Source organism: Volvox carteri (assembly GCF_000143455.1).
Source record: "Volvox carteri f. nagariensis unplaced genomic scaffold VOLCAscaffold_42, whole genome shotgun sequence".
Classification (NCBI taxonomy): Eukaryota; Viridiplantae; Chlorophyta; class Chlorophyceae; order Chlamydomonadales; family Volvocaceae; genus Volvox; species Volvox carteri.
Genome location: NW_003307585.1, coordinates 728,359 through 753,716, shown reverse-complemented (window position 1 = coordinate 753,716; position 25,358 = coordinate 728,359). Strand labels below are relative to the sequence as shown.

The 25,358-nt window shown below is 58.4% G+C and overlaps 1 protein-coding gene across 1 annotated transcript; it reads left to right on the top strand.

The window, feature by feature from the left end:
- Positions 1 to 5,609: 5,609 nt before the first annotated feature.
- Positions 5,610 to 24,748, top strand: VOLCADRAFT_118724 (uncharacterized protein; the record flags this gene model as incomplete). The annotated part of the gene is made up of 22 exons (XM_002954396.1): positions 5,610 to 5,804; positions 6,464 to 6,612; positions 7,492 to 7,984; positions 8,416 to 8,610; positions 9,182 to 9,330; positions 9,863 to 10,298; positions 10,430 to 10,696; positions 12,248 to 12,396; positions 12,886 to 12,972; positions 13,593 to 13,688; positions 14,576 to 14,605; positions 14,754 to 14,971; positions 15,522 to 15,686; positions 16,114 to 18,306; positions 18,717 to 18,874; positions 19,039 to 19,597; positions 20,660 to 21,012; positions 21,206 to 21,297; positions 22,259 to 22,445; positions 23,219 to 23,291; positions 23,930 to 24,058; positions 24,386 to 24,748. Coding segments are annotated over 22 exons (6,735 nt in total), but the record flags the coding sequence as incomplete, so codon positions are not given.
- Positions 24,749 to 25,358: the final 610 nt, after the last annotated feature.

The window sequence follows — 25,358 nt, the reverse complement described above, 5'->3', positions numbered from 1 at the left end:
CTACGAGGTCAACATTAAAAATGCAGTGAGCGATCAGGGGTTTCGCAATATCGCCTGGTCCCCTGTGGGTTGCACCCCATCTGGAGGATGCTACCTTGCTGCCCTGTCCGCGGACTTCAAGGTGAGCCATCTTACCCCCCAAATCCATCCTCCCTTTTACCCAGTTCCCAAGATGTGCCCATACCTCATCCCCGTTCCCTTGAACTTAAACCCCCTACACCCATCAAAAGGGACTTTATTTATTTCAGCGGCTTCCTTGCCATCTTCAGCGGTCTATTCCCCTCTTCCATCCCTGCTATCCATCGTGCAGGTCCGCGTCCTTGCTCCCCCTGCCTCGTACATGAGCAGCAACTGGTATGAGGTAGCCGATGTCACGAAGATGTATCATGACTACATGACGGCCAATGGCTGGAAGGTGCGCAAAACTCTCGGCTGTCCGCAATCCGCGACGGCAAGATTCCGATTGGAACGACAACTCGCCTCTGCGACCAGGGCCCAGTTAGAGGGAACCTCAGAGCCTGTGACGTCCCTTCCTCGAACCGGGGACCTTTGCTTACAACCCGAACAGGGCCCCGTACACGGCGCGCATTACGCCCTTTGTAATGGAGAAGTGCGCGACTGCTGTGGCCTAGTAGTTAACAGCTCGTATGTGTGCGTGTTTATGTCCCCCCCCCCTTACACACACCGAGAAACAAAGACTTAACCGTCCGGCGGGTGGGAGAGGGGGAGGGGGAGGGGGAGCCCCGAACGGTGCTGATGTGCACTGGCGCTAGCCCTTTCCCAGCCGCGAACCCCCCAGTCCCGCGCCCTGCTACTGCTGCTGCTACTGCTACTGCCTCCCTACTGGTGGATGCTAATTTGCGGTTGGTGGTTGGGTTCTTTTCTAGGAAGTGGACTGCCTGGCGGGAACCGCTGAGCAGCAGCAGCAGCTGGCGGCGGCGGCGGCGGCGGCGGAGCAGAGGCCATCAAGGGAAGACGGCGGCGGCGCGCTTCGACTCCGCGGCGGCTGCTCGGCGCCGCCGCCTTTGTCCGCGGAGTCCGGCGCTGCCGCCGTTGCCGCCGCCGAACGAACTGCCGTACTCCGTCTCCGCGGCGGCGGTCCTGCTAGAAAATCAGCCGCCGGCGTCGGCGCCGCAACCGCAGCTCCAGCTCCAGCTGACCCTGGCGGCGCAACAACTACTGCCGGCGCCCGTCGCGGTGGTAGCAGCGGCGGCGCCGCTGCTGCCGCAGTTGTGCAGCAGGATACATTGAAGACGGAGCAGGAGTCGGTGATGGACGCTACGGCGGCGGCGGCGGCGGCATCGGGATCCCGCAGGAGGAGTTCCCGAGGGGGCACGCGGGCGAGGGGGGCCGCTAAAGGAAGTGGTAGGGCCGCTGCTGGCGGCACCGCCAGCGGCGGTCAGGCGGGGAGCCCCCGGGATGGTAACACCGATGCCGCCGCAGCCCACGGTGGTGGTAATTGTGATGGGGAGGCAAAAGAGATTAAGGTGGAGGATGAGGACGAGGAGGCAGTGCTGACGGCGCCGCCAGCCAAACGTCGAAGACGCTCGGGGCGTTCTAGGGGCGGCGGCGGCGGCGACGACGACGACGATGTGAAAATGGTGCCGGCGGCGGTCGAGGGCGCGGGTGTTGCCAGCCCCAATGGTGTGATCCATCCAAATGCCATAGCTGCTGCTGCTGCTCCTGCTGCTGCTGCCGCGGCGGTAGCAGGGGGGAGGTCAGGCTCTCGGGCCGCCGGCCTGGCGAGACGTCGAGACCGTGGTGCCGGTACGGCAGTGGCGGTGACAGGGGCGACGCCGCCGCCACCACCAGCAGCAGCAGCTGTGGCTTCGCCGCTGCGGGAGGGCGACCGTGTAGAGGTGTGTGCGCGTGTGGGTTAGTGGGTTTGGACTGAACTTCAGGAGTCGCGAATTTGAACTGAGGACTGAAGGCTTCGGACAGTCGTTGGATCCTGTACGGCGTTTCTGTTGGACCCCCCCGGGGGGGGAGGGGAGAGGGCCGGGGGGCTGCTTGAGGGGGGAGGTACCGCGCTGGGTGTGTTTTGATCCGATCCGATTTGACTTCAGATGCCGCCGCTTACTCCCGCGACGGCATGTACGCGGACTACTGCCTGCTCGTACAGGTCCATAACGAGGAGGAGGGCCTTATAGGCGCTTGGTTCCCTGCTAGACTGGTGAAGCTGTCGGCACCGGAGTACGGCTACGGGCTCGTCATGTACGATGAGTTGCAGGTACGGAGGCGGCGCTCCGCCGGAGATGACCCGATGCGGCTTCCCCTTTAAAGGACCCAAACCCTGGAGCCTCTTGGCGCTCTCCCCATTACTCCTCCTCATTCTCCTCCTCAAGCTGGAGGTGTTATTAGCTAGCTGGTGATAGTGGTGGTGGTGGTGGTGGTGGTGGTGGCGGCGTTGGCACAGTTGGATAATGCTCTCCTACCCCAATTTTCCCCTCTGCGGCTCCCCTGGACTGGAGTGGAATGCCCCAAAGAAGTCGTTTCCTTTGATTGAGACGCGTACGGCAGGTCGTACTTCACCGGACATCTCATCGATATCTTTGGTATCAGCTTCACTCGTCTGTGGTTCGTCTGTGGTTCGTCTGTGGTTCGTGTTCCCTCCCCTCTCCCCCCTCAAACGACACATAACTCCATCCTTGGTGTTCCTCATTCCTCTCCCTTCCCCTTTTCCCCCCCGTCTTTTCCCGCTCTTTCCCTCCCCCCCTCTTTCCCTCCCCCCAATCGCGTGTGGTTCGTCTTTCCCTTTCCCCCCGCCGTCCTTTCCCGCTCTTTCCCTCCCCCCCCTTCCCAGGTCAGCGAGGATGCCGGCTCCCCCCTGCTGACGGAGTGGTTCCCTCTACCCGGCTGCCCCCGACTGCTCAGCCCCGACATGGCCGCGGCGCTGAACGGCCCCAAGCTGGAGGGGGACGAGGGCCCCGGCGGTGGGGAGGTCTACCCCGTGCATGGGCGACGTGGCTACGCGGTGCGGCCCGTGCCGCCCAGCCAGGTGGGTGAAGGGGGGTTGGGGTGGGTGATTCCCCGCCACGAAACACACACGCGTCCTGTTTTCCCTCGTTTTCCCGCCTCCCCCACGCGCTTTCTTCTGCTTCATCTGCCGCAGCAGCCCTTCTTTGGCATCACAGCTTCACTCCCTCGTGGTTCGTCTTCCCCCTCGGCCCCAACCTCCCCAGATCGCCCCCAGCCCCGTACCTCCCCCGCTCAGACTGGGCATGCTGCTGGAGGTCACCCATGACGCGGCGTGGTGGACGGTGCGGCTGGTGGCGGTGTCAGGGCCGCCGGAGGCGGTCGCTAAGGCCGCGAAACCCAGCGACAACAGCGCGGCCCCTGCTAATGCGAATGCGAATGCTAATGCTGTTGTTGCTAGCAGCAATGGTGACGGTAGTGGCGACGGAGGCGGAGGCGGCAGAGGCGGCTGCAACACGAGTACTGGTAGTAGTGGTGTGGTGCTTCACGTGAAGCTTTTGGACGGTTCTGAAGCGGTTGAGGTGCCCCTGGAGCGGTCTCGCGCGCTGGCGGACTGGGACCCCCAGCGGGGTGTTTGGAGCCCGGTGGTGGGGCTGCGGGGCGGCACCTGGGTGGGGCTGGTCGGCGGCAGCTCGGATGGGACTCTACCTGGTGAGGAGGAGTTTAAGTGGGTGTGTCGAGGTGGAGGGGGAGGAGGAGGGGGAGGAGGAGGTGAAGGGGGAGGAGGAGGAGGAAGAGGGGAAGGGGGAGGAGGAGGGGAAGGGGGAGGAGGAGGTGAAGGGGGAGGTTAAGGCGAACCACTAACGACTGGAGCAGATACCAAAGGTATACGGGTAGTCCAGGGGGGGTTAGGGGACGGACTTCTCTTCCCATTCGCCATTCGCCTGGTATCATCTTCAGCCGCCTGTGCTTCGTCACATTTCCCATTCACCATTTCCCCGCGTCGTCGTCCTCCTCCTCCTCCTCACCCTCCCTCCTTTATTTCCCCTCCTCTCGTGCTCTGGCAGTTCGCCCGCCGTACCTGCGTGACGTAATGCTCGTGGAGGGGGACCCGGCAGCGGCGGCGGCCGTGCTGGTTCCCGTACTCCTGGAGCGAGTGGAGGGGCTGCGGCGGCGGCGGCGCCGCCGCCGGCGGGGGTGGCAGATGCAGCTTGAAGGGGAGGACATTATGCCGGGAGGCAGCGGCGTTGACGGCGGCGGCAAGGAGGGGGGGAGGAAGAGCTCAAAGCAGCGTGCCGGGGGGAGGAGCGAGGCCCTGGTGGCGGAGGAGGAGGAGGCGGAGGAAGAAGGGGAAGAGGGCAGCTCGGAGTCCTGGTCGGCGGCGGTGGAGGTGGCGGGGCAGGAGATGGTGTGTGCCATCTCCGGAGTGCGGTGTGGGCCACGGGGTTAGAATGGAAGATCTCTTTTTAATGGGGGGAAAGGGGGGGCTGGCACCGAGGGGGAAAGAGGGGGCTGGCACCGAGGGGGAAAGAGGGGGCTGGCACCGAGGGGGAAGCCTGGGCGCCCCGGTGGATGTTGCGGGGCTTGGGGCTGGTTGGGTATGTCTGTATGTGCATCCGTTTGGCGTACAATATACTCATTTCTGTATTCTTTGAGTGTTCGCACCGCGCCATCCAATCCTTCTCTCCGCCTCATTCCCTCTGTACCACCACAACCGCCACAACCGCCTAAAAAAACCCAAAACCTCTCTTTTGCACCACCCACTCCGAGACGTCCTCCGTGTATTACCCCTCACTCCCCCTCACTCCCCCTCACTCCCACCTTCACTCGTTCGTGGTTCGTCTTTCCCGCCCTTCCCCCTCGCCCATCCTCCCATTCCCCCGCGTGACTTTCCCTTCCACTGCCGCGCCCACCACAACCACCACAACCACCAGCTACGCGCCTTCGCGCCGGAGTTCAAGTTACTCAAGCTGGACGGCGTCTGGCTGTGGGCTGCCGTACGAGGACGTCTTGCCGTACTCCAAGGAGTTTCCCATCCTGACCTACTGACGTCACCCAGCTGGGCCCTTCCCGGCGCCGCCGCCGCCGCCGCCGCCGCGAACCACGAATATGACCACCCTTACCAGATACAGCGGCAGCAGGAAGGTGGTGGTGGCGGCAGCGGCGGCGGCGGCATTGCCGTGGGGGCTGGTGTGACGAGGGAGCCGGCGGCGGCTGGCGGCAGAGGTGGCCGTGGTCGTGGTCGTGGCGGCGGCGGCGGCGGCGGCGGCGGCCCGGATGACTCTGAGGTACCAGGCAGGTATGACCTATAGCAAATCAAATAAAAATCAAATAAAAATCAGACCAGATCAGATCACCAATTCACACGAGCACATAACCAAAAGTCGCCCGGGCGCCGGCTACCGTTTGGTACAACTGCCTGAAATTTCCTTTCCCCCCCCCCCAAAAAAGAAAGAATACGACATGGTCATTTGCCTCAACTGCGAGCGAATTAGCACCTGCCTGGTGCTCGTACTGGCACTGCTGGAGGGGAAGTAATGTCTCTCTCAGTTTGCCTGTCTGTCGGTCTCTACATGCCGGTATACATGGCCTTTTTTGTGCTCTGGACGAGATGCGGGAAGGAAAAGCCCCTCCCTCCCCTCCCTCCTTACCTACCCTACCCCTTTCCCCCCCTCCTGGCCCCCCTGGTTCAGCTCACCCCGCAAGCCACGTGCCGTACCCAAACCCCGACGTAGCCGGGGGGGGCCTGCGGGCGGCGAGAGTGCCGTACCTCCCATGGACTTCTCCGGTACGGATCCGGACACCTTCCGACAGTACGACACAAGGCCGGATCCCGACGAGGGCGGGACGAGCCTGGAGAGGGCGGCGCCGGGGATGATTTCCAGGAGGTGAGGGGAATAGACATAGACCTATTTGCATTAGATAGACAAATAGACAGACATACGGACAGAGCAAAGTCAAGGATTACGTAGAGACAGACAAACAGGCGTACAGATAGGCGTAGAGATAAATAGTTAGATATAGATAGATAGATATAGATAGGTATAGATATAGATAGATAGGGATATATAGAGAGAGAGCAGATAGACAGACAGACAGGTAGACAGGCAAGTAGACAGATCCGTAGCAGCGTGAAGGGACGGACAGAGCAGGAGGTCTTGATACTTTAGGGGCTGACCTTTAAAGGTTGCGGTACTTGCAAGAATTTTTTTGCGCGGCCTCCAACCCTGGGTGTACTAGTTTATACCAGTTCTGTATTACTTGAATAATATATTAATTAAATACAGTAATATAGTAAAATATATTATTACTATATTTAATAATAAATTAAATATAGGTATAATAAAAGTACCTTAGACCGACACCTGGCATCCACACCCCACCTTCGCTGCATGTATTCAAACCCCCCGGCACCCTTCAGGTTAATGGTTAGGGTTTTAGGGTTTTAAGGCGCGCCATCCCCCGACGATTCATGTCATGTCCCCCTTTCACCCCGGGGTTCCTCCGAAACCAAACCCCCTAAAACCCGCCGTCATCTGGATCTCAGGTTCTCGGAGCTGCTGTGGGCCACCGACCCCGCAACTCTGCACTCGTACGGCCTCCACGAGCGCATGACCGGCACGGAGCTACAATTGTACGAGAGGGCGTACGGCGAATTCATGTACTTGTACGGCAAGAAGTTGCCGGAGGGCGCAAGTGAGAGAGGCGCGGTCATTATTTTGTGTTATGTTTGTATTTTGTTTGCTACTCTTTCCTTAGTCGCAGGGAAAGTTATTTTTCCTGACCTTCACGGGTCCTGTGTGGGGTTTGTGTGGGTGGCTGGGATTGGGGGAAAGGGGTTAGGGGGGCAGGCGGGGGGGGGGGGCTTTGGGTGGCGGTAAGGAGGGCACCCACGAACCAAACAGTGATGTATTTATTGTATTCGTCTGCTCACTTCCTTTCCCTCGCACATTGACTCTTACTTGGCGCCCCTTGCCCCTAGCCAACGCCCAACCGCCACAACTACAACTACAACCACACCTATAAACACCAACCGTAGAACAACAGCAGCAGCAGCACTTCCTTCCTTTCGCCCCTTTTGCCTCCTAACCTAACACCACCACAACCAGCACAACCACCGCCACGCGACATCACAACTCACACGACTTGACGGACGTCGTCGTCGTCGTCGTCGTTGACTCTCAGGGCACACCACCACCACCACCACCATCACAGCATACGACGTGTACGACAAACATCCTGTAGTAAAAGGGTGTATGGTAACACTGTTCCACTCCCCTGCAACTGGCACCTGCAAGCTATTTCTTGCAATGTAAACCGCAACGCACATCATTGTGGGGGCTTGTGACGCCCCAAGGTTAAACCAACGCAATGTCGTAAATCTTAAGATTTATAATTATTAAGATTAAACCAACTCAATGTTGTAAATTTTAAGATTTACAATTATTAAGATTAAAACCAACTCCGCCCTCGTTGTAAATCCGGCGCCGCCACGTAACTGCCGCTCCCAACACAAAATTGTCCTCAACGGGACATTCATATGGCCAAACTTCCACGATGTTCACATACATATAGGCAAACACATCAACACGGCGGCGAAGCAACGCTGCCGGCCACTGCTCAACCGCTGTCCAATGCCCTTGGAAACGCCTGCTAGCCAAGGCGGCGGCGGCGGCGCCGCCGCCAGCGAGCCGGATGACGCCGCCGCCGGCGATGCTGCCGCTGATGGCCGCAAGCAGCAGCGGCAGCCCGCCAAGCGGCGCCGTACATTGACAAGCGGCGGCGGCCGCGGAGGCGCAGACGACGACGATGGTGATGCTGCAGCAGCTGGGCCCGCGGGGGCTGGCGGCGGCGGCGGCGGCGGGGGGGACGATGGTGGGGTGATGAAACGGAGATCATCGGTTGCAGAGGGAGCTGAGAGGATGAGGGACGAGGTGGAGGAGGAGCAGGAGGAGGAGGACCAGGAGGAGGAGGAGGAGGACGAGGAGGGGGGAAAAGGTACCGTGGCGGCGGTGGCGGCGGCGGCGAGGAGGCGCAGGTCAGCGGCGGCGGCGGCGACTAAGGCGGGGTGCGTCCGCTGCCCTGCACGGTGTTTGTTTTTACTTTTTTGTCGTCCAGGATGATGAGGGTTTTACCGCCTACTCCTTTCCCTTTCTCTTATGCCTTTTTGCAGTGGCAATGGCTTTTGCCTTCTTTGCGCTTCGTTGTTTACAAACGCCCCTGGCGGCTCCACCTCCTCTTTGCCTGCCTGCCTCCTCTTTGCCTGCCTGGCGGCTCCACCTCCTCTTTGCCTGCCTGCCGAGCTCTGCGCCGTGCGCCATTTAACCCTGCTTCCTTTTCTCTCGCCAGGGGCAAAAAAAGGGGGAAAAGATTAGAAGCGCTGATGGGGGCGGATGGGGGAAAGAACCACCACGGCTGACTCCTCCTGCAACCACCCAACCCCCTCCCTCCTTACCTACCCTACCCCTTTCCCCCCCTCCTGGCCCCCCCCTGGTTCAGCTCACCCCGCAAGCCACGTGCCGTACCCAAACCCCGACGCAGCCGGGTAGGGGCTGCGGGCGGCGAGAGTGCCGTACCTCCCATGGACTTCTCCGGTACGGATCCGGACACCTTCCGACAGTACGACACACGGCTGGACCCCGATGAGGGCGGGACGAGCCTGGAGAGGGCGGCGCCGGGGATGATTTTGAGTCGGTGCGTTGGGCTGAGTGGTGGTTGGTGGTTGGTGGTGGTGGGTTGGTGATTTCTTCGGTTTGGTGATTTCTCCTTGTATTGCCTTTAATGAAATGCCATTCCATATTCCTGTTGACTTGACTGTTTTTCTTAAACCTTCAGTAGCTTGCCGTGTTGATGTTTTGACTGATTCGGAATCATTGTGTTGTTGTTATTGCTATCATAACCTTTATTATATTATATATTATTATATTAATCATTATACCTAGTATTATATCCATATTATCATATGTATCATTATATCTTTTTATTACTCTAATATATTTTTGATATTTGTTTTAATTATGTTTTAATTATGTACAAATTTGGAGTACGATGGTACAAGGATGCTCTGATGTTGCAGATTGCGATAAGATACCTAGGAGCCTTCCTGTCTGTTTGTCTGTCTATCTGTCTGTCTGCCTGTCTATCTATCCTTCCCTTACTGTCTTGTTATCATGGCCCTCTATCAGCAGCTTATAATGACCGCTACAACAGCTACCACCGCTACCATCACTCCTCGCCCTCGATCCCAATCCCGATATGTGTGCAGCTGGCTCCTGCTCATATCCTCGGCTGACCCCGCCACCCTCCGGACTTACCAAGCCGGAGAACACGTCCGCGGTACGGAGCTCAAGATGTACGACCAAGCGTACGGCGAGTTCATGTACCTGTACGGCGAGAAGCTGCAGGAGGGTGCGGGTGAGCGAGCGCGAGAGTCGTGCTTTAATTGGACTGGGCGGGAGTCTCGTGTGTGTATGTGTGTAGTGTTCGTGTATTAATTGGACTGGGCGGGAGTCTCGTGTGTGTATGTGTGTAGTGTTCGTGTATTAATTGGACTGGGCGGGAGTCTCGTGTGTGTATGTGTTCGTGTATATGTACTTTTCTGTCGTGTGCGCGCGAGGAGAATCTTATGTGCGTGTGCCTGCTGTACATGCCGTACATGGTGGTGTGGCATGGCGTCACATGCTTAATGAACTGCGCTCACGTGCGTCATGCACCTTTAATAAGATCAGCCTCGTGTTTCATTACCTCGTTCTTGGCCGTCCTGTAGCTAAGCGAATTCATGTCGAAGCCAAGCGCCGAGTACGGCAGCGGCTCCGTACATCTCTTGGTGGCGGCGGCGACGGCGGCGGCGACGCTGACGCCGGGGGCGGCGAAGGGGAGTTGGATGCAGGGGTGGATCGAGCTGAACGCACTGCCGGTACCCCCGGCACCGCCTCACGCCGTACAGCCAGGGCAGCGGCGGTGCGCGCTGCCGCCGCCGCGCGGCGGCAGGTCATTGACAGTGCAGTGGCGGCGGCGGCTGACGGGGCCGATGGCATTCACAGCAGCGAAAGCGACCACGGCGGAGGGGAGGACGGAGGGGACGCAGCGCAGGGGGCTCTGCACTGGCGGCGGCGGCGCCGCCGCCGCCGTCACGCCAGTGGCGCCGCTGCCGCTGGCGGCCCTGACGGCGGCGACGACGACGGCGATGGCGGCGGTGATGGCTCCTCGGATTTCAGTTTGGGCACCGTGGCGGGGGAGGAGAGTGGGGGCAGCAGCGAGAGCGGGTCGCTCGGGGCGGAGGAGGAAGAGGAGGAGGAGGAGGAGGGGGGAAGCGGCGGCGATGCTGACGACGAGGACGAGGACATCGTGGAAGATGATGGCGATAGCGGCAACGAGGGGCGGTGAGTCGTTGGAGGCGGGACGGTGAGGGTGGGATTGTGACCTTCCTTGTGACCTTCCGCCATTGTGATCGACGGCATGTCATGTCGTCGGCCCGTATGTATGTATGTATGTGCTATTCCGTTGAGAACAGGCGTGGTCGCGGTGGCCGAGGGAGAGGCGGCGGTCGCGGCAGCCGCGGCAGGCGCAGCAGGCGCAGCAGGCGCGGCGGCGGTGGCGGCAGTAGCAGCAGCCAGGCACGGCGGCCGACGCCGCGTGAGGAAGAGGACGCTGTCCGTGTGGAAGTTGCTTCTGCCATTGCGGCTGCTAGCCGTAGCGTGTTTGAGGCGCTGGACCCGGCCATGAATCTGGACGACCCCTCCACACTGACCAAGCGCGGCGGTTACCTGGTGTACAAGAGGTTAGCATATGTGTGTGTATGCGTGTGTGTATGTATGATGTGTGGGACAGGGGCTCCATATCTTCACCCGTGGCTGCTACCCGGCAAAACCCTGCGGTATTTCGGGGCACCCACATTTAGTCACCTTCTCAGTGGATCGCTTAGGTTTCGCACCCACCACCGGCATCCAACGGACTCTGCCGGACCGACAGCGGCTCAACTTCATTCCTGGTCAGGTCGTAAGTCAGCTTTATCCCAGGTCACCACCGTCCATCGACTAGGGCCACTTTACCCTCCACCATCGAAAAGATTTTCGACCCTGACAGGTCTCGATTCCGGGATCTCCTGTATGCATGCTGTATGTATGTATGTATGTATGTAACGACTGTTACACATCTGCCTGGCCTGACCCCGACCGGGGGCGCTACCCCCCCCCTATGGGTGCGACCGCCGAAGCACTTCATTCCAGGAAGGGCGTTCCATCATCGATCAGTGTCAACTGCTAACCAACATCATCGCAAGGCGCCGTCACCTGTTCGAATCCTCTCGTCAGTTACGTATGCCAGCTGAGATGCCAAGCAAAACCTCTTCGCTCCACCGCGCGCATGCTGTACAGCATGCTCTGTACCAATGCAATGCATTCACACCGGTGTCAACCACCACTCTTTCCTTGCGGATCCTGCTGCGGCCGCGGTTTAAAGAGGAGGGCTGTCTGAGCATAATTTTATTAAACCAAGTCGCCATCTGATATGCAGCCGGGTCCAAGCCCTTTACAAACTTATTCCACCACCAGTGAAAAGGTCTTCTCATTTGGCTCCCACTGTAACCGCCCAGTACACTGCTGGAACCTAGACTGTGTCATCAACATTAGAAGACATCTTGACACTCGATTTCATCCGAGTGGGACCAGCTGTGGGACCCGGACTCACGTCTTATATAACTCTAGACGCCGACACTGGGATTCGAACTCCAGGTCTGCCAATTTCCAGCTCGGTACTCTGCCAACTTGTGCTATGCCGGTGTGTAGAGACGTGCATATGAATTGAGAGAGTTATGTGTGTGCATATGTTGTGTGTGCGTGTGTTGTGTGTGCGTGCGCGTGTGTGCGGGAGGACGTGTGTGTATTATTACGGTATACTTGTCTACTATAATAAAAAAAAGAGTAAAAAACAGGTACCTGGCAGAGTTCATATGCATCAGTGGCAGTGAGGACTGTAATGAAGAAGAGGGTTGGAGCCCGGGTTGGGCCACATGGTCATTATGAACAAGAGGACGTACGGCAGTTTCACCAGCTGCTGCTGCTGCTATTGCTGCTGCTGCTGCTACTGCGGCTGCGGCTGCGGCTGTGTAGTACCTGCCAGGCAGCCAACTGGAATTGACAGTCGGAAAAATGGGGGATTGTGGGAGTGGCTGAGGGGGCTGGCCCACCGAAAATTCTGTAGGGTTTGATTATCGATTTTTCTCTCTTCCCTCATAATAAGCACACAGCAAGTTACATGAAATGTATCATTATCTCTTTTCTTAATAACAGCAACAGTAACAATATTGGCCACTATCATGGCCAATATGCAGGTACATTGAGCTTCGCAGAAAGTACGACCCCTCCGAGTTGCCGTCGTACACTCGGGGGGAGCACCTCCGCGGTGCTGACCTGCGTGCATTCGTACAGGCGTACGGCGAGTTCATGGAGCTGTTTGGCCGCTTGTTGCCGCCCGACGGAGGTAGGGGTGAATGTACGGATGTGCGGATGGACACAAATATGTACGGAGCGACAAAGAGACAAACCGACAGACAGATCAAGCTAGCTAGATTTATAGATGTCATTGTACGAATGTACGTGTGTATATGCGTGTGTTTCCCGGGCAAGCGAGCACCTGGAGTACTTGATGGTGTGGGTGTCACAGCAGCACCGCATAGCCAGCGGCTCACGCCTGGTCCTGCCCTTGGCTCAGACCATCAACACAAACATCATACACATGCACACACATACACACACACACAAACTCCACACACACCCTACACAAACATACACGGCACATGCACACAGGCATCGCAGTTGTTTCCTTGACTTTGCATGTGCACGTATTACCCCCCTCCCCCATTTATTCTCCCCGCCCCAGCTCCCCGCCTCCCACCTCTTTTTCTCCAATCCTACCTACCTCACTCACCCTGCACACTGGACCCGCACTCATCTCCTCATGGACATGCAGATAAGAAGGTCAAGAGCCGCACCAAGACCAACATTCGACGGCTGGTGATTCAGTCGTACAGGAACGTGTCTGGTCAACCAGAGGCAGGTCAGTGCGCAGGGAGGAATCATGGGGTGATGGGGGATTGAGGAGGGGAGCGGGAGGCGAAGGGAGGGAGATTGGCGAAGCGTGTGGGTTTTGGTGCAGGTACGGCATACTTGCAATGTTGATTTATCTACAAAAGTTGGGTGAGGAAACTTCGAGGTTAGAAGGGGAGGAGTTGTTGCTACATGCTGCTGCTGCTGCCGCTACATATGTTGCTTCATCTGTTGTTGCTGCTGCTGATATCCGTTTACCCAAATCGTGTCCCCTCTTCCGCTATACATTGTATGTTGTGTAAGTTGTGCGGTTGCGGCTATCCTTTTTTGCTGCCGGTGCATCTGTGTGCGGCTACTGCTGCAACTGCTACTAGTACTGCTACTGCTGCTAATACGGCTACAGCTGTCAGTACTGCTACTGCTGCTAGTACTGATAGTATTGCTACTGCTGCTACAGCTGCATGTTCTGTTAACCTCTTCCTCATGACTCCTTCCCGATGTTCGAGCTTTGCGGATTACATGTGGTCCGTTGGTGCTACTGCTGCTACGGCCACTACTGCAGCTGTTCATTTGCTGCTGCTATTGTTGCTGCTGCTATTGCTATTGCTGCTATTGCTATTGCTGCTACAGCTGCCAACGTCGGGACCAATCGGGCAACTCAGCTACAGAGCGTGATGTGGTCGGGGAAGCGGCGGCAAGGCGTCAGGGAGGCGGCGGGAGTGCAAGGTAAGGAAGGAAGGACCCCTCGGATCAGATGTGCGTGTAGGAACATATGTACGTATGTATGTACGTATTTCACATGTGGCTTTATTGATGTGTGGGACAGGGTGGGGCATATCTTCACCCTGCGGCCGCTACCTGGCGAAACCCTGTGCCTTTCCCGGTATTTCGGGGCGCCCTCATCTAGTCACCCCCTAGTCAACTTCTCAGTGGGGATCGCTCAGGTTCCGGCATTAAACGGAATCTGCCGGATCAACGGCGGCCCAACTCCATTACTGGTCAGCTCGCGAGTCAACACTATCCCAAGTTACCATCATCCATCGACTAGGGCCACTTTACCTTCCACCATCGGAAGGATTTTCGACCCTGACAGGTCTCGATCCCGGGATCTCCCGGGGGCAATGGTCCCTGCCGTATCAGTAGTGTCTAACCTGAGAGCCTTTTTTGTGGGCCCATGGGCTGTGGATATGTGATTATGATGGAGATGGATTGAGGTTGCTGTCTGTGTCTTCTTTTTCTTTGTGTTGTGATGCTGATAATGTCGGTTAGTCGGTTAGTCGGTTAGTGTGACAACTGTTGGTGCCGCCCTTCCGCCCTTCTCCCTTCCATTTTCTTCACGCCCCGTCCACCCTCCGGTTTCCCCCGCATACCTTAACCCTCGAACCTTTCCTCGGCAGCTCAGTGGTAAAGATTATTATTATTATTATTATTATTATTATTATTATTATTATTATTATTATTATTTTATACTACCTACAAAGGGTTTCCTTTTCTTGAACGGCCCTTCATGTCCTGGTCCCCATCTCGCCATGTCCTGTTAGAAAGGCTCCCAGCTTGTGTTTCTTTTCTTTCCCACCACCCGCACCCCCACTCTCCCTTCCCTTCTCCGTCAGCAGTTGGTGGTTTGGTCTGTAGGCATGCAGGTGGGGCCAGCTGCGAGTCTTCGCATCTCCTTGCATCATCGTCATCATCCTCACCATCATGACCACCCCCACTACCACCATCACCATTACCATGACCACCATCAAAACTGGTTTTCCTTCCCCATCCCCCGCTACCTCGACATCCCAGGGACGTTGTTCATGGGTTATGGTGAGGGCGGTGTTGGCGAGGTCGCGGCGGCGGGGGCGGCGACGGAGACGGGGACGGCGACAGGGACGGTGGAGGAGGGCGCTCCAGGCGCGCTTCCTGTCCAGGCAACGGCGGCGGCAGCGGAGGCGGCGGCGGAGGGGATGGGACAGGGGCCTGGAGCCGGAGGCAGCTCCTGTCGGGAGACGTGGGAAACCACGGTGAGGGGCTGGAGACGGGGTGGGGGGGAATGGAGGTGGGGGGTGGGGGATTGCATGATGACGATGGGTTTCATACCTAAAGAAGGAAAAGGGGGGGAGATGATATTAACGTTGTCTCACAATTTAAAAGGAGAAAGGGACGGGCGGAAGGGAGACTTATGATGATGATGATGATGACGAGGAGGAGGAGGAGAAGAATGCAAAAGTTACACAAAGAAATGACTGTGCGATACGATGCGTCCAGAGCACCAACTGCCCGACGAGTCTCCTGGTTGCGCTCCGTTCGTTAATGATAATAAAAGTATATAAATAGATGATGTTGATAATAAATTATAATAATGATAAAGTAATAATAATAATAATAATAAACTAATAATAAGAATAAAGTAATAATAATTAAGTAATAATAATAATTAAGTAATAATAATAATAATAATTAAGTAATAATAATAATGTATATAATGATATAATGATAGCCATTATCATCTCCTCGTCTCTCCCTCCCATACTTCCCGCTTTCCTCCTCCCTGACTGAAATATGAAACAACAGCTGGCTCTTTGGGGTCGCCGTACAAAACTTCGTTATCGAATGGACGTGACCCACGGGTCCGTGGGGTCATCGTCGGCAGCGGCGGAACGGGCGGCGACCGCGCCCAAGACCAGGCCGCCGTCGTATGCCATTCGGTTTTCTGGCTACGTTAAGGACGACCACCGGGTTAGTGAATGATGGTCGCTGCATCGGTTTTACGGTTTTGAGGTTTTAGGGTTTTAGGGTTTTAGGGTTTTAGGGTTTTAGGGTTTTTTTTCCAGTAGTAGTACTCTCTACTCATTAGGATATTTTAGGACGGATAAGCGGAGCACACTTAGGGGTGGAGTGGACAGCATGGGATAGGACTGGGCTAGATTGTATGTGGACGATTTCTTTGTGTCTTTTAGGCTTCTGCGTAGGCATGTATGTATGTATGTGGGGTATCCCATCGCAGACGCCGATATAAGCCGGTTCAGTGGCTCCTCTTTGGTGTGTGGGGTGTGTCTGTGGCCGCAGCGTGGGCGTGTGGGTTTTGTCTCCCCTCCACTCGCTCCATGTTCCCCGGCTCTCCCCTCGCCGTCACCCTCCATGTTCCCCGCCTCCCCTGATTCAGGAAATCTCCTTAGAGAAATGTCCGGGATCTGACGTGTGCAACGGTCCTGCCGTACCTACTGCGATATACGAGACTCGTTCTCTGTCCCTCTCAGCTACCTGCCTCGCCTGGTCACCGGCCTTCTGCGTCGCCGCCACGGCCGCCGCTGCCACCGCCGCCGCCACCGCCGCCACCGCCGCCGCCGATACTGAAGTGACTGCCGCAGCTGACGGTACTGCTGCCGTGCAGTCTGACGGCGTCTCCCGTTACTGCGTGCTGGCAGTGGGCAACAAGCTTGGCGAGGTGACCATGTGGCGTCTGGGTTTGCCGTACGAGTACGAGCTCAGGCCGCAGGTGGGCGGCGGGGCGGCCGCGGCGGGGTCTGGTTCCGGAGGACGGGTCGCAGCCGCCGCCGCCGCCGCCGGGCCAGGACCCAAGTCACCCTCAGCGCAACCAGGGAAACGTGGTAACGGCGGCGGCGGCGGCAGCGGCGGCGGCGGTGACGCTACATGTTCCTCCCCTTCTTCTCCGTCCCCTTCTCCATCCCCATCCCCATCATCAGGACCATCATCATGTTCATCATTCGCTTTGCAATGGATGGGTGCGCTCCGAATACATGGGGGCGGTGCGCACGTGCTGCGGCTAGCATGGCACGTGGCCCCCGAGGGCAGCGGCGGTGCTGCCGCCGCAGGCGTCGAGGCCGCGGCAGCGGCGCCGTCGCAGTGGCGGGTGCCGCAGCCGCACACAGCGGGCCTACGAGACAGCTTACTCCTGCTGACGGGCCTTTCCGACGGTGCCGTACTGTTGTGGTCCGCCGCCGCTGCCACGCTGACGCGAGCCTCAGACTTCACCCTCCTGGCAGAGGTCTGCCCGCCTGACGGCCTGGCGCCCACTGCCCTGGACTGCACCTGGCTGCTAGCTGCCGCCGCCGCCAGCAGTACCAGTGACCCGCGGGTCCGCGGCGGCGGCCGCCGCCGCCGGCGCGGCGCCGCGGTTGCTGGCACGCACGCTGGTGATGGTGACGGCGAGGGCGAGGGTAGTGACGGCGGCGGGCGTGCGGCGAGGGAAGGCAACGGGGATGAGGAGAGGGAGAGGGGGTGTGGTGACGCTGACGGCGGCGGCGGTGTTTCGGCGGCGAGCGGGGAGCAGCAGCGGGAGGAGGAGGAGGAGGAGGGTGTGCATTCGGATGCGCCCCGGGCACGTCGTCTGTTGGTTGCGGCGGCGAAGCCCTGTGGGGCGGTGTTCGTGTGGCGGAGCGGCCTCTGGCTGCCGCGAACGGCAGCAACGGCGGCAGCAACGACGGTGGCGGCGACGGCGGCGGCTGATGGGCCGCCGATGGCGACGGCAGCGGCGCCTTCTTCACCAGCGGCCAAGAAGAAGAAAAGAAAGGAGACGGAGACGGAGGCGGTGGCTGTGGCAGTGGTCACCGCTGCCGCCGCTGCAGGTGGCGGCGGTGATGCTGAGGAGCACCGGCACCGGGACAAGGATGGTGCGGCGGACCTGACGGTGGCGTGCAGCCGTGCCGGCGGCGCCGCCAGCTGCTTGCAGCCCGGCGCCCATGGCACCTTCCATTGCAGCGGCGTGGCATTGGCGGCTGGTCAGCCGATGATCGTCACGGGCGGTACGGACGGCACCGTCAAGTGCTGGGTGGTTTCGGAGCTCAAGCTGCCATTGCCGCCGCCACCGTCGCCGCCCCGGGTGGCGCTGCAGCTGACGGAGGTGACTGATGGCTTGCATCGCCTGGACCCCTGCAGCAGCGCTCTGCCGGCGCTGCCGGCGCAGGTACGAACGCTGCCGCTTGCACGACAGGCCGTACACGGCGTCGCCGCCAGTGGCAACGGCCTGGTTTTTGCGGTGCTACGCACCACAGCCACTCGCCAATTGGACATGGCCAAGAACGTCATGATCCATGGCCGCGTCCTCGGCGGCACCGTACATCTCTTGACGCCGTACAGCATGGCGGCGGCGGCGGCGGAGCCGCCGCAGCTGCCGTCGCCGCAGCTGCCGTCGCCGCGGCAGCTGGCCTCTGGGTTGCTCTTCCAGGCGGCGGTGGCGTCGTGTCTATGGGACCTCCATGCGCTGGCGCTGCGGGCGGGGCTGGTGGCGGCGGCGGCGCTGCCGCCAGTGCCGGAGGAGGCGTGGGACTGTGTGACTCTGGGCGGCGAGGTGACGGAGGCGGATGACGCAGCTATGTTGGAGCAGGTTCAGGGCGCGGTAAGCTGCGTGTGAACTACTTGTGTTTTGCGCACTCGCGTGTGTGTGTGTGTGTGTGTGTGTATGTGTGTGTGTGTGTGTGAGATAGATAGATAGATAGAGATAGATAGATAGATAGAGAGAGAGAGAACGTGTGTGTGTATCTGTTACACATCGATCCAGGCCTGACGCCTACCGGGGTACCTAACCGTAACGAACCCCACTGCCGAAACTCCGCAAACATTTTTGTCATTTGTAAAAAGATAAGTAGACAGGGGGTTCATCCTGGCGTGTGTCTGTCCGTCCGTCCTCGTCACGTGCGGTCGACGGCAACCTGCAACTCTCACACCAATCTCTCATGCCGATGGATACGTCATATCCACATCTCAAGCCACACCACACAAACTGTATCCCTTGATTGGCATCCCTAGGAGGATGCGGGCAATGCGGATGCCGACGGCGGCGGTGGCGGCGCGGGGCCGGGCGGCGGCGGCGGCGGCGACGGGGCGTCTATGGATCCGGGTCGGGCTCGTCTGGCGGCACTGGTCCGACTGGATACGGAGGAGCGACGGAGGGCGAAGTTGGCAGCGTAAGAAAAATCACATCACATGGGAATCGATCCGGGGTTCTCAAAGTTTTTTTTATATTTGTCCTTCGAAGTTGTTCCAGGCACCTTCCCAGGAACAACTTTCAGGACGACTTCGACTTTTGATAACCGTTGCTCCGCACCTCTCCAACCCAACTACACTGCAGGCGGTTGCAGCAACTAACAACCACCAAGCTGATGCTTGACGCCATGGAACGGTTCATCGCGCCGCTGGAGGCGCCGTACAACGCCGCGGCGGCGGCCGCCGCCATGGAGGGCGGCGGGTCCTTACTTATTGCGCTTAATGGACAGCAGGCCTGGGCTTGGTGTGGCCTCCGCTGCGCGACGGCGCTTCGGCGGCTGGCCCTGTCGTACACCGCCTCGCGGGCGGATCCGCCGGGCGCGGCGCCGCAGGACCAGTTGGCTGACGTTGACGTCGGCGTGGTGGCGGCGCTGCAGCAAGCCGGCGGCGCCGCGGCGGCGGCGGTGGCGGCGCCAGCGGCGGTGCTGGCGTGCCGCGACGCGGCCGCACGCAACGAAGGGGAGTTGCTGCAGGCGCACATCTGGGCCGCTCTGTCGTACGGCATTGGGCACTTCATGCGCCGGTTGCCGCCGGCCGCAGCGGCGACGGCGCCGCCGCCGCTATACAAGCTGTTAATGGCCGACTGGGTAACACTTCATGTACGGCATCCGAGACTCCGGGAATCGGAGCTGTTACCGCTAACGGTCAGCGTCTACCTGTCGGCCGGTATGTATGCGTGTCCGTGTGTGTTTGGACCTGGGGGTCCCGGGGGTAATCTCGAGCTCCAAATAGCTCTGCAACGGCTTTAGGGTGGGACACACTCTATATCCCTCTCCCTTCTGTCTGTATACCAATACTACGTGCACTATCATATTACACTACAGTAACACAGACACATAGCAATGAAAATATTAATATGTAGTAATGATAGAATTGTTTAGTAATACGTAGGGATATGTAGAAAGGAGATGTGCAAGTTAGTAAAGGGGATAGAAGGCTGAGACAAAGCTAACCAAAAGGCGGCAGATATAATTCGGTGCTTTTGTGTGTGGGGGGGGGGGGATGTTGCGTGTTAAGTAATTTGCATCTGGATGTGTGCATCTGCGCGATGAAGGGAAGGAGCGGTGGGAGGAACCCTCGGACTGGTGTGTGCGTGTCTGTATATATGTCCGTATATGTGTCTGTTTATGTGTCTGTATATGTGTGGGTATATGATGTGTGGGACAGTGGGTCATATCTTCACCCGTGGCAGCTACCCTGCGAAACCCTGCCTTCCCCGGTTTTTCGGGGCACCCTCATCCAGTCACCCTAGTCAACTTCTCAGTGGATCACTCAGGTTCCGCACCCACTACCGGCATCAAACGGAATCTGCCGGATCATCGGCGGCCCAACTCCATTCCTAGTCGGCCCGCAAGTTAACTTTATCCCAGGTCACCACCGTCCATCGACTAGGGACACTTCACCTTCCACCATCGAAAGGATTTTCGACCCTGACAGGTCTCGATCCCGGGATCTCGATCCCGGGATCTCCCGGGGGCAATGGTCCATACCTTACCAGTAGTGTCTAACCTGAATATGCATATATGTGTATATGTATATGTTGGGTGTCACCCTCACCCTCACCCTCAACCTCACCCTACCGTATTTTTGCCCGGCATCTGTTACAACCAATCAACCAACTAACTACCAACTAATTACCAACAGGGGAGGCGCCGCCGCTGGACTGTCCGCCCCGGCCCCGCGAGAGCGTCCTCCTCTCCCCCCAGCCGGTAGCGCTCTCAGCCGCCTCATCCACCGCCTCCTCTTCCGACATGCTCCAATCCGCCGCGGTGGCGGAGTGGTGCTGCAGCTTCGAAACCACCACTACAACCGTAACTGCCACAACCGTAACTGCCACAAATGATGCTAACAAGGACAGGAAGGATGACAGCAGCAACATGAAGCAAGGCGCTTTCGGCTCGGCGACGACGATGACGGATACGACAGCCACCGCCGCGGCGGCGGCTACAGTGGCGGCGGCGGCTCCACAGCGCGTGGTGTTGACACTGCCCCGTTGCGGGGCGACGCTGATGGTGTGCGAGTCCCCAGCGGTTTGGAACTGTGTGGTATGTGCCCGCAGGTAAGGGGGATATGGGTTGTGTTGTGTGTGCGTCTGGAGTATGTGCTGCTGCTGCTGCTGCTGCTGCCACCGCTGCTGCTGCTGCCACCGCTGCTGCTGCTGCCGCCGCATGCACAGTTACACTGCTGCTACTGTTACTGCTACTGCCGTAACTACGCAACCTGCCCCTTTTTTTCTGGACCGTGCTCAACAGGTACCTGTTTCCGCCCACACGGCGACTCCACCAATTGTACACGAGTCCCCCGGTGCCGTACTGCCTGTTCTGCGGTGTACGGCTTGCCAACGGTGCTTCCGGGGACAACTTCTTGCGGCAGCCATCGTTGCCATTTGCGGGGGACGTCGTGTTGACGTTGTGAAATGCAGAGCGGGGCGAGAGGGGGAAGCGGGGGAGGGTGGCTTGGGATCCGCGTCATCCGCGTCAGAGCACTGGCAGCGTCGTCAGAGCACTGGCATTAGCATTTGTTGTTTCTTATCATGGGGGCTTCAATAGGCGACTTTTGTGTGGGCGACCCTAAGGTCTCGAACGGAAGGTGCCTGGGGAGGGGGTGGGGCGGGGAAGAGTTGGGGTTTGGGGGGAAAGGTGTGTGGGGGGGTTGTGCGACTGTGGCGATGGGTGGGGTCGTGGGCAAAGTGTGAATGTAAGTGCGACTATATGTAAGACGCAGGCGCAGGAAGTTAATGGAACGTGGTTGGAGCACATGGGCGGTGGTTAGCGGCTGCACACAGATACAGAAGGGCTTGTGTATGTGTGAAACAGATACTTACTTGTAGTCGTGGGGCTACAATGTTCTGTAACGGACTTGGCAGTGGCCGCGTAGCCGGTTTTAATAACATTAGTACGGACACATACCTTGACACATCGTTATCACCACTTTGTTTACGGTGTTGTGTTTCCTACCTATTAGTATTCCGGCAAGTCTAAACGATACACCAGAGTTGCTATATACGGGAGATCATGTCGCTGTAAGCATCCCGACGGAGCTGTCACCTGTTTCTCCCCAAACGCAATGGACATCTTAGCTGCCCGATACCAAGGATATGTTGTTATTGCACCTGGGTGGCTATAGACAACCGAAGCATAGGTCACACAATCGCGAGGCCGTCCGCGCAAGGGCTTTCATATAGTTGGCAACGTAATTGTGCGTTCTTGGCCTAAGGATGCCAACAAGGACAGGATTTCGTAAGTGTTATCGGTTTTGGAAGCGTTGTAGACATGGAAACTAAACGCAGAAATCATTCCACACAGGTCATGCCCCGGTTAGCAAAGGGCTGATATTTGCAACAGCGGGAGCTTCCATCCTCAGCCAGGCGGCGCGGGCATCGCGTCGCACGCAGCTCGTGCCTGCGGCATTATCGCACGCTTTGGTTTTTCGCAGCCCAGCCGAGCTCGTGTTTGGAACCTTGCTCATGTACTATTTTCGCATCCTAGAGCGGTGGGTAAACATCTAGGGCTTGGAGCAAGGGAGTTGCACCAGGCATCCAGGCGCACGTTCTTGGCCTGACCGACTTTGTCACACCCCGGGGGCTGGCCTGCGCACCTGTAAGGGCTCCTAATTGCCCCTTCATACTCGGGTTGAGAGAAGCCCCCATATAGCAGCCAACTGGCTTCCAAACTCAGCCGTTGAGCAGCACATGCACACCCTCCCTCTTCCCCGAACATCCATCTAAGTTAGCAGCAGCAGCAGCACCACCACCAGCAGCAGCAGCAACAGCAGCAGCAGAAGCAGAAGCAGAAGCAGAAGAAGCAGCAGAAGCAAGGCACAGGCGGCCATGGACACGCCCCGCCTTTTACCTGCCGCCTCCCTTTCCTCCCCTTTCGGACTTGCTCTGAAACAAAAATCCATACCGTCGTACTCCTTACTACTTCACTTTCGCGTTGTACACACCCCTGTCCCTCCGCCCTGTACGTCAGTTTTACCCAAACCCCAAGTCCCCCGCCCCAACCCCTCCCCAACCCCCCTAAGGGAAGCAGAGTAAAGCAGCTGTGTCCCACAACAGCCGCCGCGACGCACACTTCATGTGGTCCCTACCCCGTCCCGTTCCGAAACCACACACCGCAGCACGGGTGTCATCCCAAGTCCCACACACTTCCATGACCCACATGCGCCCTGTGGCCCCCCCTAACATCCCCCCGACCCCGACCCCCGACCCCCGACCCTACCCCCGACCCTACCCCCGACCCTACCCCCGACCCCCGACCCCCAAGGGAAGCCGGCCCTAGCAAGTTTGCCGCCTTCGCCGCCATCAGCACCTTCCTGTCATCGTTGTTGCAGTGGGCGGTGGGGCGCAGCGGCCTGCTGGGGGCACCGGGGTTCATAGCCTCGGGCCCGTCGGGGCCGTACGGCATCGTCTTTGCGTGTTTTGTACAGTACTATTTTCAAGTGCCTGCCGCGAACAAGATGGTGGTCTTTGGCTGGCGGCTGAGCGACAAAGTACGAGTGGGAAGACGTGCACTTTATGGCATCGTGCCGATAGTGATTAGTGATGGATTCGGGGCGTTGTTACCAAAGGAAGTACCACTACTTTCTGCTGTTGGATGATGATCCTGTGCTTGAGATGATGATCCTCTATTCTCGTCCAAGCACAGGATCATCATCAAACAGCTGAAAGTAGACTTAGGGTAGACAAGCTCCTCTATTCTTGTTTTTCGTACTTCATGGGAATTTCTGCTCTCCGCATGCCACGTCGGGTCCCCTCGGACCAATTCCCTACTGCTACTGCTACTGACACACCACCACTTTCATTGCCCGTTTTTCGTTCCAAATCCAAATTCGACCCGAGCTGAGCCGACGCGGTACACACACATACACACATACACACACATAACCCCCCACACACACACCCTAATATCCCTCCCCACCACCACCACATCCTTTTCCTCACACACCACCACACACACACCACCACGCCGCCACAGGTGTTCGTCTACGTGCTGGGCTTGCAGCTGCTGATGAGTGCTGGACGAGCTTCCCTGCTGGTGGGCGGTACAGGGCTGGTGGCTGGACTGATCTACAAGTTCAACCTGCTCGGAGTCAAGCGGCTGAGGGTAAGAGGGCGGCTGTAGGCGGGGGGGAGCCCCTTTGGCCGCGGTCTCCCGGGTACATATCGTTGATATGATGCGGTTGGTACGGCTGGTACGGTGGCGGTTGGTGCGGTTGGTACGGTGGCGGTTGGTACGGTGGCGGTTGGTACGGTGGCGTGTGGGGGAACCGCGCGGGACCCCTAAACTTGCTAACCTTATTTTTACCAGGTCACATATCAATTTGGGTGTCTGACAAACACCTTTTTGCTCCACATTCGCTAACTTCAACCCCTCTTCCTCTCCTTTCCTTTCGACTTGCGCCAACCAACCAACCAACCGACCAACCGCCAGTTTCCAAGTTTTGTTCGGCGCTTCTTCGCCAACACGTTGGGAACCCTCTTGAGCAGCGACACGGCGGCGCCGGCGGCCCACCCGACGGCCACCAACGCCGCCGCCGTTGGCGGTACGGCGCCCGGGGCCCGGAGAGGTGGCGGACGCACGGCCGCCGCCGCCGCCGCCGCCGCCACGGGTGGCGGTGGCGGTGGCGGTGGCGGTGGTGACGGTGTGCCCTCGGCCCCGCATCTGCCGGGCCCAACCCGCGAGGTGGTTGAGCAGTTGGTGGCGATGGGCTTTGGGGAGGCCGAGTCCATCCGCGCGCTACAGCTAACGAACAACGACCTGGAACAGGCTGTTGGCTTGTTGCTAAACTCCTGAGCCCAGCAGCACTGCAGGAACTCCCCACCCCCTTGACCCGTTGATCCCTCCACCTCCACCACCACCTCACATATTCCCGTTTTCGTATTGCCACACAATCTCTTTGTGTCTATAATTCAAGACATCATCCATATTCACATATTCCCGTCGTCGGTGCTAGCTAGCCTGCTTACCGTCATTCGGGCCTCCGTCAATTCCTGTGTCGTCGGGAATCGTGTTCCCCGCAATCGCGGTCTTGAGTTCGGTGAAGTTGAGGTTTAAGAAGAGGTCTCTGGCTTTTTGGTAGTGCTTTTCCTCTCCCGGTGGTATTCCCTCTGTCCTGCGATAACGCCTACAGGTGCTTGCGTTGGTGTGTGTGGGGGGGGGGAAAGGAGGGGGGGGGAGGAGGGGGGGGAGGCCCCGGGGTGGATCCCGTTACCTGGTGTTACCTGGGTTTCATGACGTCATTGCATGTGAGAAGATGAGCTCGGCGGTGTGTGTGTGTGTGTATGTGTGTATGTGTAGGCAGTTGCAGGAGGTGTGGAGGCGGAGATGTACTACTGGAAGGGGTTTGTGAAATTGTAGGGGGATTGTGCGCCTGTGTGCGTCTGTGTGCTGTGTTACACCTTTG